This window comes from Osmia bicornis, chromosome 4 (genome assembly GCF_907164935.1).
Source record: "Osmia bicornis bicornis chromosome 4, iOsmBic2.1, whole genome shotgun sequence".
NCBI lineage: Eukaryota > Metazoa > Arthropoda > Insecta > Hymenoptera > Megachilidae > Osmia > Osmia bicornis.
The window spans coordinates 1318874-1333444 of NC_060219.1; the positions used below are offsets into that span (position 1 = coordinate 1318874).

Consider the following 14571-nt stretch of genomic DNA (forward strand, 5'->3'; position numbering starts at 1 on the left):
TGCCACTCCCGAGCAGTTTTATACTCTCGGTGTTACGGCAAAACGCACGGCCACAGGTTTCCCTGTGCGTGTAAAGGCTTCTAGGCATGGGCGTACCCATGCACTACTGCATTGGATCCAGTGCTCTCGAAGGGCCGTGTACCGCCCTGAAATTGTCTGCTAGGCTTGGGTGATTAAATATGCCTCTCTGTGGCTTTTCGTAGATAAACATTTATTTCAAAACGGATTTTGTCCGTAACATTTCTACCAAACTTTTTTCGTTTTACTGAATCAAAACGTTCTCCAAAACTACATTGTCTTCTGTATTATATTATTAGAGCACTGGTTATAAAGCAAAATTTTTGTGTAAATTGTATTAATTAATATTCTTATATTTGCACGAACTCGAAATTAACCAATTAAAGATAGAATTTTTATTTAATTTCAGTTTGGAATGTAATTAATTTGATTAAAGGAGTTCATTGTAGACTTAAAGTTGAAAATTATATATTTTGTAGTCAAATTTTTTTTCTAATTTTCATTTTAAATCCTCTAGTAAGACTTATGGTGAAAAATAAGTTAAATAAGTAAAATGTGGCTAAAATTGAAAGTTATCGGCGAGGCACAGTTTTCGAGAGGAGAATTCGGCTTGACGAGAGGAGCTGCGTGAAGTTAGCGACATAATGTTGAGTTAGGCCGTGTAAATAGGAAGTACCAGCCGAGCTAGATGGATCCCTCGACTGAACAATACCTCTTTGTCAAGTTGCAAACGGCTGTTCCGCGCCGGCAAACAACTGCTAGTGCTTAGCTATGCAATAACGATACCAGCCCACCGTCTGCATTGTTATTTCTATGAGAAACTAAACCTACTCTTCGCCCTTATCGAGTTAACGTTTATATTTGACACTTGCGTACCGTCTGGGCTTGCTTTCGCAAGAAATCTGTTGATGCAATTATTCGAAAATGATAAATTCAATCAAATTTATCGTTTGTGTTGAAAATTATAACAATGCTATTGCTGCAATGCATTTTTGTTTTGATTCGGAATCAGCTGTTATCGTGTCTTCTTTTATGAAAAGAGAATATTGCGTTGCAATGATATGTGGATATTCAATGTTACTCCAGTGGCGCAATTATAATTCTTTCCTACGTTGTTAGTACATATTCTGATAATTCATAATATTAGGTAAGTCTAATTTTCTTCAGTTTTGTTTATTCACGACAATGATCTCCCAAAATTTCAAACATATTAAAAAAAGAGGTTCTTCATTCCTTAATAAAGGGGCTCAACTGACCTCTTTAGTTGCACTAATTTGTTAGTCAATGATTTTTTGATGTCCGATTCGTCCAAATAATGATTGATAACGAAAGTGGGTATTGAAACGTAAAGAGATTGAAGAGATATACTGAATCTACATTTTAGGAATTTGTTATGGGCGAAAAATTGGAAAAAATCATTTATAAATTAGATGATGATTAAAAAGGAACAAATAAAAATGTTTGTCTAGGAAATTATTTTAAACAATTTCATTCTTGATATTCGAGGATTTTTAAATTTGTCTAGGTAATTACTTAATATCTTATAAGTTCTGTTATTATTATATAAAACAAAATTTAAAATTTAAATAAAATAAATTTCAATCATATAATAGCTCATTTATTTAATAAAATATACATTATTTATGAACGTACCATGTCAGCAGCTTTATCAAATAATGCTGCTGACGCATGACGTCCTATATTCGTATTTACGAAAGACGTTATAAAGACAAATAAACCCTTTCGAATGATGTTGAAATAAACGTTATTATATAAAACAGAGACAGTTTTAGTAAACAAAAAGCATAACATTCCTGGGGTTGGAAAATGAAGTTTCAATAGCAGCAAAGATGCTAATTGGAATGGCATCACCAACGCCAGATCAAGGGGAGATCTAAAGGGAGCTACGGCTCCGAGCCACGCTTCCCAGAGGGCTTCTTTCTAAGTCTTCCATTAACTATATCAACGAATATTAAATACAATTTCTTTTACTGTTGCCTTTCGCGTTTGCAATTAAATGATATTTAATTTTATTTAGAATAAATTTCGATTTCTGTATCAAGTTTATCAACCAAGGAGGCCTTCAAAAGTTTGATATCCCGCCCCGGCACCCCAGAAATCCTAATCCGATCCGGGATATTACTATTGATATCATTGGATTAAGCATACTAGAGTAACACAATTGTGATACTACAATTTCAATAGGATACGTCTAACAAGAGTTACCCCAGGGATCATTCTGATAATTAATTAGGCTTAAAAAAATCAATTTTCCTTGCATTTTTTAAAAATGTACCTTTAAGAATATATTGTTAAAATATAACCGCTAACAATTGAAATATTAGGTCGGCTAAAAGGTATTATAAGTGTTTCATAAAAAATTAAAAGTAGAAATCATATTATTTTGGCCACAAAATGTCCCTAGAGGTATTTGTCGAAAATAAACTAATTTTTTGAGAATGTCATAATACAATGGCTTAAAATACATCAGAAAATAGTAGAAGAAACGGTAAATATATTTTACAATAAACTTTTAGTTATTTATAAAAGATTTGTATCTGAATCTTCTAAACTTTATACTACCACCTTATAAAACACGTTTGCACCTTTAGAAATTTTTTTTTAATTAAAACTGATGAACCTTTTGCTATAGGTACAGTACTTCTATGTTAAAGTAATAAAAATTGTAGGAAATATTAGTCGAAATCTGCGCAATTTTTCTTTTAGAAGCATTTTGCAGTGATCACTGTTGTTTACAGTTGAAATATTAAAAATAAAAAATTCAAAAATTGATATTAATACTATATACATATTATGTTATATAGTTTTTATAAGTCCAGAGTTTTGAAAAATTAATTTGTAACAAAATGGTGGTAGCTGAAAGTTAATATGTGAAAACTACACTGTATAACTATATTAACAGCAGCAAAATCCTGAATATTCATAAATCTTTTAAGATGATGATAGGAATCCTTCAAAAATTTCCGTTTTGACAATGAGTTTTGAAATGTCAAAACTTCATTTAGCTTGGGTTAAATCTCATCTTGAAAGTATAAAATTAATCTTATTACTCTAACTACAACTGTGCTCTTCATTTTCCAACGTGACGAATGTCGTGGTTGCATTTTGCAATCGCGCAGAAAAATAAAATTGTTTTATTTTTATGAGCAAAGAATGAGCATGGTATGATTTATGCCGTCAGCCACGTGTTTACACGTCCATTTAATGACTCTAACATCTATTGTACGCATTGTAGAATATTTCCTCGTGCAATAAATGTCAAATATCTTTTATATCATTTCATCCACGGCAAGCCACGGATCTAGTCGCGTCTCGAGGACGTCGTTCGTTGTGTAAGTCGACAGTACAAAATGATCCAACTGTTATCTAATCTCGAAGAGCCGCTCCGTATTTTTTTCTCGTCGCCTGATGTTGATAGTTAAGAAATGTTTATTCGCAAACATACCTCACGTTATATAGGTATGTGCATCCGGTTTTAAGCTGAATTCTTTGTGGCAGGGTACACACAATTCATATATAGTTTTTCCTTTTCCAAGAACGGTGTCACATGAAATTTGTGTCGCTTTCTCCTCAGTTTCTATGCACATTCGTCATTTTTATTATGAAGAGAAGTTTTCATTTGAAAATAGATCATTTTTAGAATTTTATGTATTTAAGAAAATAAAATATAAGTTATGTAACCATAAAGTTCAATTATTTTTTATGTTGTATTCGGACATTATTGAAAATAAAAAATTTCTTTTGTATTCTGATTTTCAATTTGAATTTTGAATTTCTGATGATAATAAAAAGTTCCTTGTTTGCCGAAGTGAAGGAATGAAGAAAATTATTTAAATTTATAAGATTGTTGCTGAAATTGTTTTTAATTATAACTTTCCGACTAATCATATATTTTCCTGCGTAAACTTATTAATTTTTTTCGAATTTTCTATGAATATTTTGCCGTGACTCTTTTGGCTTTTGATTTTAGATAATTCTATGAATAACAGCATCAAATCAAATATACAAAAAAGTTTTTATCATCTTCAATGACATAGAAATACAATATAGAATACAGTATAAACAATCTTTTTAAATAAGATTCTATAAATAACTTACTTTTAGCATTAACCAATAAAATATTATTTCTAACTAAACAAAATACATCTTCTCACTATGTTATTATTTCCAAATCAAACAATTTGTATTGCTAATAATTCAGTAATTTTTGATAACTGAAACTGTTAATTCATATTTCGCGGCTTATGGAACTTACTGAATCGATGCTACTGCTATCTGTTGGTCGAGTGTCAACTGTATATGTATATCAATATGGATCCTTTGATTCTTGAGGATGTCTAAATTACGTGTGTTTTTTACTGTTTATTTTTCTGTTTTTTTTGACAAATTAATTTGTTTATTGTCGTGATATTGTGACCCTGTGATAACACGTGATATATAAATTCGTAAAGTGTATTGGCCGGTGTGAAGAAATTGTTTCGGCTTTATAAATGAAAAATTCAGGTATTTATGCAATTCAAACTTAGAATTTTTATTTAAAATTTACTTTGATACCTTTGTCATAATATTTCATTTTATATTAATACAAATTTCTAGTGCACGTAACAGAAACGTGTTAAAATTACTTATATTTGTGGTTCATAATTATGTGGTTAGATTGTTAAGTAAATAAATAAACATTAATTAGGCCTATCTGAGATTATGGTTTGGTGATCAAAATTTAACGGTTTATTACATTATTTATAATTATTAATTATTTAGATTCTTGTTTCATATTTTGCGGGTTGCTGGATCTGGTGGTTATGTATCTATCGAATACACTTATTAATCGATACTAAATCTTTCGATTCTCGAAAACGTCGGTGCGTTACGCGTAGTGCTGGTCTTAAAAGGGCATAAAATGAATTACTTTATTTAATGTTAAAAAAGTGAAGTTAAAAAAGAAACGGAGTATTAGTGAAGAAACTACGATCAATAGACATTTTATTTCAAATCAAATTTCTGCCATAAATTCCAAACTATCTCTTTTATATCTTATACTGTACTATGTACTCTCTGCACTGGCAATTTTACCTGCTTCCTAACAGTGGCGTAATCATAATTTTGAGACAGGGGGTACAAAAATTATTTTTTATACTTTATTAAAAAAACGTGTTTAGTTTCTTAATAGGGCCCTCTATCCCCTCCCCATTCGCGAAATGTGCTAAGTACTGCTTCCTAACCCGGTTAACCCTATGATTAGTGTACGGAAAACAATTGTAACTCATATTCTTGATATGTTACGAACAATAGAATAAATTAATAATGATAAGCTGAATTTTGCTAATTTTTACAGTTCGTGTTCATTTTCAACGAAAATTTATTATTTTGTTTTGCTTGATATAAAATGAGATTTTCTTAATAAGAATAAAGTTGTAAAATTTTAACCTTTTGTAATGAAGTATTCGTATTTATTAAAAATGTTTCAACTAAAAAATATATTAGTTTAAAAAATTCTCATGATAATAAATAAATGTTCATATTCCTTGAAACATTTTGGAACAACTTTCTTTCTTTTTAACCGACTTCGAAAAAGAAGGAGATTACTCAATTCGATCAGGATTTTTCTTTTTTTCTTCTATTAATTATACGTACTGATAATCAAGAACTCTTACTCCTTACAATCTTATTTTTTCAAAATAATATATTAGACAGGTCCTGAATTATACGCCGATTCTGAAGAATATGAAAAATAAGTGTATGTTTTATATTCTTATCTACAATAGTTATAAAACTTAACTTTCATTAATAAAATCAATGTAAATATAATGTAAGAAAATATTACAAACTACCAATTTTGAAAAATGAACATCGTATCTGTAAAATAATCGCCAAAATTTTTGTTAACTTTAACAAAATTACCAATTTAAAGGTGGCATTAACGAAATATCTTACAGAGGTAACCCAGGCAGTAATTGTACTACATAAATTCACAGAACTGAATCTTTTCTTCATGGTTTGATCTTTTTTCCTTTCCACGATTTTGAAAAGATGCGTCAGTGTACAAGTCTACTTTTCAGCACAATGTTTAAATAATATTCATACAAAACAAGTATTTTTCACATCATATTGTTACTTACTCTACACCACTGGCTTCTGATTTTAATCCTTGTTTTTAACTTGTTCTCAGAACGTTTACAATTGTTATTGATTATACATAAATCTCAAAAATAATTTCAAGCTATTATTTAGAGCTTGAGAATCCCATGTATGCATTCAGTAAAACCCAAAGTTTCCAAGTTATTCGATAAAACAACTTTTTCAGCACTCCACCCCCTTCAACATGGACGGTTGCTAATAGAAAAAAAAACAAGTTGAATATTTTGTCGAGTTCTGTATCATACCAATATTTTATAAAAATATAATGATGTTCTTCGCTAGAAACATTGATGTTTGCATGAAACACAAACGACTGCAGCTGAAGAGAACTAAGACCGAACCTTGGTTGCAGATGACACTTGGCATGCGGTCGTCGTAGGGACGACGCATCACCACGTCCACCCTCGTGCTCGCCAAACAGTCATCATGATCATGAACGGGCAGCTAAAGAACGTCGTCATAGTTCACGGCACGTCGTATAACGTGTAAAATTCTGCTAGTCCCGCGCTAAGTATCAGCTTTCGGAGGATTTGATACTCGGTGGACAGTGAAAAAGAATCGAAGGCATGAAGAGGAAATCGAAAGGCGTGTCGGGTGTTTGGTGAAAAAGCATCGAAGAAAGCCGAGCGTTAAGCGAGCTTAAACGCGAAGAACCGTAGAGTGAGCTGTTGTGAGGTGAAAACGTGTCTGGTTCGTTCGTGAGGGATGCGGCCCATGGGCGAAGGGTGGGGTCTTTGGGCACCGATAAGGCTTATCCGAAGATACCATGGCCGCCTGGCTGCTCGGCTCTCCTCGTCAGTCATAGTGCTCAGGTGGCGTCGACGAGATCGTCGTTCGGTTTAGCTTTACGCGAGTTCGCGCCTATTATACGAATTCCACGACCGTGTCCCGTTTCATGAACGAGGATTAAAAGCCAGCCACGTAAGCACGAGAGGATCTTGAAGAAGTGGTGGTGGAAGGGTGGACGAGCTGCAGCTGAAAAACAGGTTGGAAAAAGGATCTTGCTAGCGAACAATGTCGTTCTCTCGCGTTGACTGCTTCTCTCTTGTTCCTCTCTAATCGTTCCGCTTTCAAAGCGTCTGGAGATTTTAATTTGACGTTTTAACGCGCGAAGTGGTCAGTGGCGAAATGAAGGAGCCTCGAAGAGGAAAGAGAGCGGCTAAAGAGGATGAGTTGGCCATGGCACGGCCGAGCCTACGAGACGGGAGCGGAAAGGAGAAGGACGGCAGGAAGAAAGCGAGCAAGCGGTGCTAAGGACAAAAGCGTTAGAGGGTTACCCGTCGGAGTGAGAGAGTTAAGCTCTTTCCTGCGCGCTTTTCTCAGCCCGCGGCTATCGCTTTTTTTCTTCGTACCTGCTCTCTTTCTCCCACTGAACTGAGGCTTCGCAAGCTTCCCAGCATGGGTGCTAAATTATTCGTGACCCCTTTGACACTTGGCAGTGGTGGCAAGTTCCGGTAATTGTGCCTCTATCTTTACTCTCTATCCTCTAGTTTGACTTTCTTCGTCTTTACTTCTACATTCTCTTGATCGTCGTACCATGATCTTTTCTCTGATTACGTCGTTGCGTTTCTTTGAGTTTAAACTGAAATCCCTAGACTAGTAGGCGTCGTTGATTTTCGATCGAATAATGTCTTTAACCCTTTTTCCTTGGAATAATGGACAGTGCAGTGATTCCATAGAACTTTAAATTAAGTACATATGCTTTAATGCGTGTTCATGTAATTATTTGTAAATTTATAAATGTTTTGCAATTGTTGCATAGCAAATTAGTTGTGCACTTGAAAATTTAATAGAATTAATAATGCTGCATACTGACGAATTTTTCCAAAATCGTGGACAAGAGTCAAAAACAAGTTTTAATTATTTGAATAAGTTTAGTGTAATTAGTTTATGAATTATTCGTGCATAATTTTTTATATTATTAGTGTTTAGATTACAATCCTTTTGCAGCTGATAATTTTATAAAGTAAAATCTTTTGATCAAAATGGATATTTTTGTAATTTTTTTTCTGTGGAAAATCACACTAATCACTTATTATATTGGTTTTATTAATTGAGGTCTAGTTTTAAAGTTGTTGCAATTGAAGATATTGGAAATGTCGAAAAAATGTTTTTACAAAAGTTATTTAGCTTGATGAAAGGCAGAATGTAGTATAAGATGATTTTCACAGATAAAGTAATGTCTGAAATTTGAAAATCAAGTTCTTTTTTTAAACCGATTGCTGTATTTTTGAATTTCATAATATGATAACATTTGCTGAGACAAATTCAACGATATGCCATGCAAAGTCGTTTCTTTTTATGGGAGATTGTAAAATTGTCAAGAACGGCGGAGTGAGATCAGCGCACGTCGCAGACCTTTACATAAGTGGTATGGAAAAAGGTTGACGTGACAGTGCAGCGCAACCATAATTTTCCACTAGAAGGGCTCAAATAATTTTTGATCATATCTTATTACTATCGTAATAATATTCAGTTTAAGTTTCTTTATTTTTATTTATTCTCAACAACGTTTTCTGAAATTTTCGAAAACATCCCTGTATTTATTAAAAAAAAGGTTTCTAATTTTTTAACCCTTTACGGACGAACGATGTATACAATACATATGTGTCCAAACGTAATTGTCATAGTACATCATTTATAATTCTATACATATTGCGTTATATTCTTGGTACAAGAAACTTTCCGATTTCTTAATGAATGCGTTTACAAATTTCAAGAGATTACATTTTATTCGAGAAGATTTTGAATTTTTTTAACTTTGTAGTAAATTTCACTTGACCCTGAAATCGAATAATATCAGTTTGCTTTGAAACGAAAGCAAATGTGCTTTCTGAAAATGGTTCTCTAAAAAATTCTGCTTAATGAAATGTTAAATCAGTTGAACTTCGTGAAAACATTTCACGAATTGTTGATTTTTTAACATTTACTCTAATACTTTTTTACATGGAATATTTCAGAGTAGATATTAAAAAAATAGAGCTCTATCTAGTTACGCTAAGGGCGCTCACTTTATAAATAAATTATTATAGTAATTGACAATTCATAGACATACACAGTTAATTCTTGTAAGAATATAAGTGTGTAGGACGAGAAATACAGATATAACTTAGCATGCTACGACATATTAAAAAAGCGTATATTTGGCAAGAGCTGCACGATGCGTGTTACAAGATGGAAATCAAGACTCGACTGACTTTGCCCTTCATCGTAAAAAAACTTCTTGAATCTATATACAGGATTGCCTCGAAATAAGCAACTTGCTCGGGACCGAACAGTTGCTTATTACGAAGCAGATATGCTACATATTCAGCTTGACGAATGAGAGATCGTCAACATACTTCACTCGTAAAAATGAGTGAGAGATATCCGAGGTAGCGGCAAAGGGACCTCTCACTCATTTCTCGGACCTTTCACTTTGCGGGCGAGTTCAAACAAAGAAGGGGATAGCGAGTGCTTATTTCGAGGCAATCCTGTATTCTGAAAGTACAATAACAGTAAAAAATACGTGCCTCGAGAAGCGCTTAATTCATACTACATATGTACATTCAGTGCCATCGAAGTTGTCGCAGTGAAGTTGGCTACAAATTCACTACGCATTCACGCAGCGTTGGTGAGCCGATTTGTAGCCATCTTCACTGCGACAACTTCGATGGGACTCACAATACATAGCTCTTTCTAGTGCTTACATTTCTGACTGGTATTTATCACAGATAAGTTCAAATATTATACTATTCGTTGTGTCCCTGCTCTCCTTCGATGTTTGTTAAGTTCAATCATTCCCTTCGATTTTCTTGCGTTTTTCGTAAATAACAGTCAACAGAATGCTTTCCTCATTGAAGCGGCAAGCGCGTCTTTCGAGCTCGAAGCGCGATACCGTTCTAAACAAAGGGACACACTCGAGAGATACTCGAAGAGAAGTTCAGATTCTCGACCAAACGACGAAACGTCGCAGTTTCTCATCTCTGTCCCATTTTCTAACGCTTCTGCTTCCGGTAAATACCACCGGCGACTTGACCTCTGGAGAGACACGACAAACGAACGCAAAAGGAGAGAGAGATAGTCTGTATAAGCACGGTCGGAATGGCTGAAGCTGAAACCAGCTGAACCGAAGGCGAACGAAGAAGCAACTCGAGCGGGAAAACGAAAGACACGATGCAGAAGGAGATACTTAAGGAGGAGAGAACGGCGAACGAACAGCACAACGTTAAGGGAGATCGAGCAGAGAGACTCGGTCCTGGCCTAGCGTATACGAGCCGAGTTTCTAATTAAACTTAAACTTTTAATTGACTCGTTGCGAAGCCGTTCCGTGTAAGAGTTTGTGTTCCACGTACGCGTTCAGTTATCTGCGTTCCTCCGATTTCGCTCGTTTCGGCATATTCTGTCTTACGTAGCTCCTGCCTTCCTTACCAGCTGTCTTCTCTCTTTTCTCGAAAGCTCCGTTGTCCATGGATTTTCTTTACGGCCACTTCGCTCGCCAGTTAATTAGGGATAAAAAAAAGGAGCGCAACACTCCTGGAACGGGATTCGCGTAAATATGCGAAGACTAAGCTTCGCAAAAATTACTATCGTGCTCGTTACGATGCAAACCACGTGGCGCAACCTTTTAATTTATTAACCCGCTATCTTTTGTTTTCCACCGGTTTCGGTGAACGCATAAGTTCTACCCTCGTTTTGTTTTGATGATTATTATTATTCCGAGTTAATTTAGTGGTCCTCGTTGTTTTACGAAATTTTAACATGAATTTTAATAGGAATATTTTTTAAATTGTTATTTTTTGTAGATTGATTTTTAGTACTCATCCAAGCCCTTTAACATTCTTACGGCCGATTTTAAGTAAGATATTTGTTTGATGCATCGATCCGTATCGCTTTTTGGGTATACTTCCGAAAGGCCCCATCACCCCAGGACAACCAAACTTCGGATTTATAATAATTGAGGGACGAGAAATCGAATGAGACCATTTTCAGAACTGGCAAATAAACCGTTGTCGAGATATACAGGGTATTTTAAAAGTGCGGAAACCCCCTATTACCTCGATAAGAACGCATTTTCACGGAAAATGACTAACCTAACCTAGGTTAGGGTTAGGGTTAGGGTTAGGGTTAGAGTTAGTCATTTTTCGTGGAAATGCGTTCTTGTCAAGATAATAGGGGGTTTCCGCACTTTTAGAATACCCTGTATATCTCGAGAACGGTTTATTTGCCAGTTCTGAAAATGGTCTCATTCGATTTCTCGTCCCTCAATTACTATAAATCCGAAGTTTGGTTGTCCTGGGGTGATGGGGCCTTTCGGAAGTTTCTCCAAAGAGACAGTTTAAACACACGTTTGTACAGTTGGTATCCGCAGTTTCAGTTATCCACAGACATACATAAGTACATATGTCTACTCCAGGAAAAAGAGAGACAAATAATACTATAGGTATTAGTCCACTGTGCAATATACTTCATTATCACTTTAAAGTTGATAATGTTTTACGTTAAAATGTAATTGATCAATTGAACTTTAAAATAGCTGAATTTATCAACTCACAAGCTTCATTATAAATTACACATATATGACGTTATACAAATTTATTTATTTGTTCATTTTGTAATAAAATACCACGGATACGGGAGATTCATTGTATTTTAGTTAGTTTTTTTCAAATGTTTAAAAATTATATGATGTAACAGATATAACCGTTTAGCTAATGACCATTCGACTTGAAATTACCATCAGACATGTAAATAGAAGTACTTTCAATTTTGTTTTTCGTCCGATCACCGAAGTCAAGCTAAGTTCGGCGCGGACAGCACTTGGATGGGTCACCGCTTGGAAATTCCGCGTGCTGTTAGCTTTGTTTTCGAATTAAAAAATTTAACAACTACATTCAATAGATTTTTACTGTTTAATTTTTATTATTTTAATGGTACAAATCTTCAAATATATTTTGATTATCGTCTGCATTATAGTCGATTCTTCGTACTGAGGTTTCGGTTATCCGCGGTTCGAAATTTCAAAATTTTCACAAATATGATCGATACTCGTAGAAGCGTAAAGCAAAGAGACTATGGGGACTCGAAATCTAAAATGAACGTCGGCAATGTGAGAGTAACTTTATTCAAAAATTGCTCGAGAGCACTTTTAATAAATAAAATTTTCTCTTAATGTTTAATGGTTTAAGGTTAAAAATATCTTATTGTTAGTAATTTATGAATTAAACTTTATCATATTTCTATTTGATACCAAAATATTACAATATATAAGGTTCATTATTATCCGTGGGTTTTCGTTACTGCGATAAGTCTTGGAATGTAATACCGTGGATAGAGAGGCCAGACTGTACGCGTAATAAGAATGACTGATATGGTGTAATATATGATTTAAAACTTACAATATTTTTAATTTGATTAACATTTTCGTAACCCATAATTCTTTTTATAGGTTTATTAAGATTTTCATTTAGAGTAGCGACATACATACTACTACGCTAACTATACATTTTACAAAGATATAGTAGTATTAGATTACTGCACATCAAATGGCAGATTTGAATAATATAGAAAATTTTACATAACTTTATAACAAAAGTTCTGCAGAATGGTACCTATTTATGGCATATTAATTTAAAGTTTAACGTTCAAAAAAAATTTGTATACGAAATTTGTATTAGCACTTTTAACCCGGTGACGATCATGTAATAGTATCATAATATTTTAATCATTTAAATAGTATCATAAATGCATATCCTATATTTGATATATTTTCTAAAGTATAACAATATTCGAAGAATTATATTTTTAAATTACTAGGTATACATAGAAAATATATTTTGCTTAAAAACATGATTTGATGACATAAAAATGCCCAATCCAGATACGGATTAAAATTTCTAGAGCCTGGGATTTACCAAACCATGGAAAATCTGCAGTGTTTGGGTTACATCTTTTTTTAGAACATTCTGTATATGAAGGAAAATTTTAAAACACTGCGGATAATGCTAATTGACAATATTAAATTGTGAATAGATTTTTTGTTACAAATGCTATTTTGCAATATTTTTATGTTATTCAATTTAGAGTAAATTTACCAAAAGGCCCCACCCCCAATACACACACACGTACGTACACAGTGATCTTCTCTGTGGCATACATACACATATTATGGAGATCATCTTCCTGAGTAACTCTTCCTTGTAACTCAAATATTGACAAAAAAAGGTTTCATTCAGAAAAGTATCTAACCTAATCTAACCCGAAAACGAAATACTATTATGTTATGTATTTTAATAATGAAGTCAATGTATAGGTGGCATCCCTACCCCAAAAGATACCTTAGCATAACCTGGCTCTAATTCCGTTTTTATTTTCCGCGAGTACGATTACAAAATACAAATCAGGTTGAGTCAGATTGGGTTAGAAGGGGCGAATCCTCTCCCCCGTCAGTTAGTCGCCTTCAAAACTAAAATATGTAATTAATATAGCAGCACTTCATGTGAGGAAAATTCAGATTTTTGGAAAAATGGCGGTACATTTTTAAATCTTGATTAAAAATGTTTAATCAATGATTAAAAGCATGATTAAAGTTAACATAAAAATTAAATTTTCCTAAACGCCTCGGGTAACGCTATTATGTTTGTTTTTTTTAGCGGTTCGAGGATTCGTGACGTCGATTATTGGGATTCTACGATCTCGATTCGGACGTTTCACGTTGCATCGATCCAGTTTCCCTCGAAATCTCTTCTAAAAGTGAACGCTCGTTAGAAACGAATCAGTGTCCGTAGTTGTGCATCCGTATTTCGTGAACAAGTGTATGCTTTTTTTGTGTCGACTATCGGATAACTCGTGATTATATTCGGTAATTCGTGTAATTTGCCCGGGCAAAGGTGCGTATTTTACGTTTCGCGTTGTTTACGCCGGTTTATTCGTACGCGAACGGTAGAGTTTGAGGGTTGACACCTTCAAACCGGAAACGAAGAATAATCCTGTCTTCCTCAAGGATAAACGAGGCCGAGGGAAGGGGTCATCGAGAGCCGGTCGCTAGAAGGACTCCTATGAAAATGCTTCAGTCGTTGAACGCTTTGGCGGGTAAAATCTCGCCGGGTTCGCCTACCGACAGCAACGCAAACAAAGTGCACATGCACAACAACAACAACAATAACAACAACAACGTCGTGCATCACCATCATCCCTACTCGAAACAACAGACACAGCAGCCGTCGCCGTCGTCGCAGTCGAGCAACAGCGACCAGAAGGAAAACACGTGAGTTCTATAATGTTTTCTTATTGCTTTAAGCACATATTTCTTCGTGTGTTGTTTGAATAGTGTTTTCAGAAAATATTGCATGGTACATACGATTTCTCCTTTTTTTTTGCATTACCTGTCATTTAATTTCCTTTTTATTTTTTGTT

At 34.2% G+C, this 14571-nt stretch overlaps 1 protein-coding gene across 8 annotated transcripts in view; it reads left to right on the plus strand.

The window, feature by feature from the left end:
* Positions 1 to 14571, plus strand: part of LOC114877910 (CUGBP Elav-like family member 2) — a 761531-nt gene that overhangs the window by 128117 nt on the left and 618843 nt on the right. For 7 of the 8 annotated variants that reach the window (XM_046285524.1, XM_046285526.1, XM_046285527.1 and 4 more), the window contains exons 2-3: positions 6530 to 7163; positions 13809 to 14422. In XM_046285524.1, coding sequence (XP_046141480.1) covers positions 14214 to 14422 — 209 coding nt within the window. In that variant the 5' untranslated portion in view covers positions 6530 to 7163; positions 13809 to 14213. The remainder of the gene's footprint in view (positions 1 to 6529; positions 7164 to 13808; positions 14423 to 14571) is intronic. The other variant, XM_046285525.1, reaches the window with a different exon arrangement.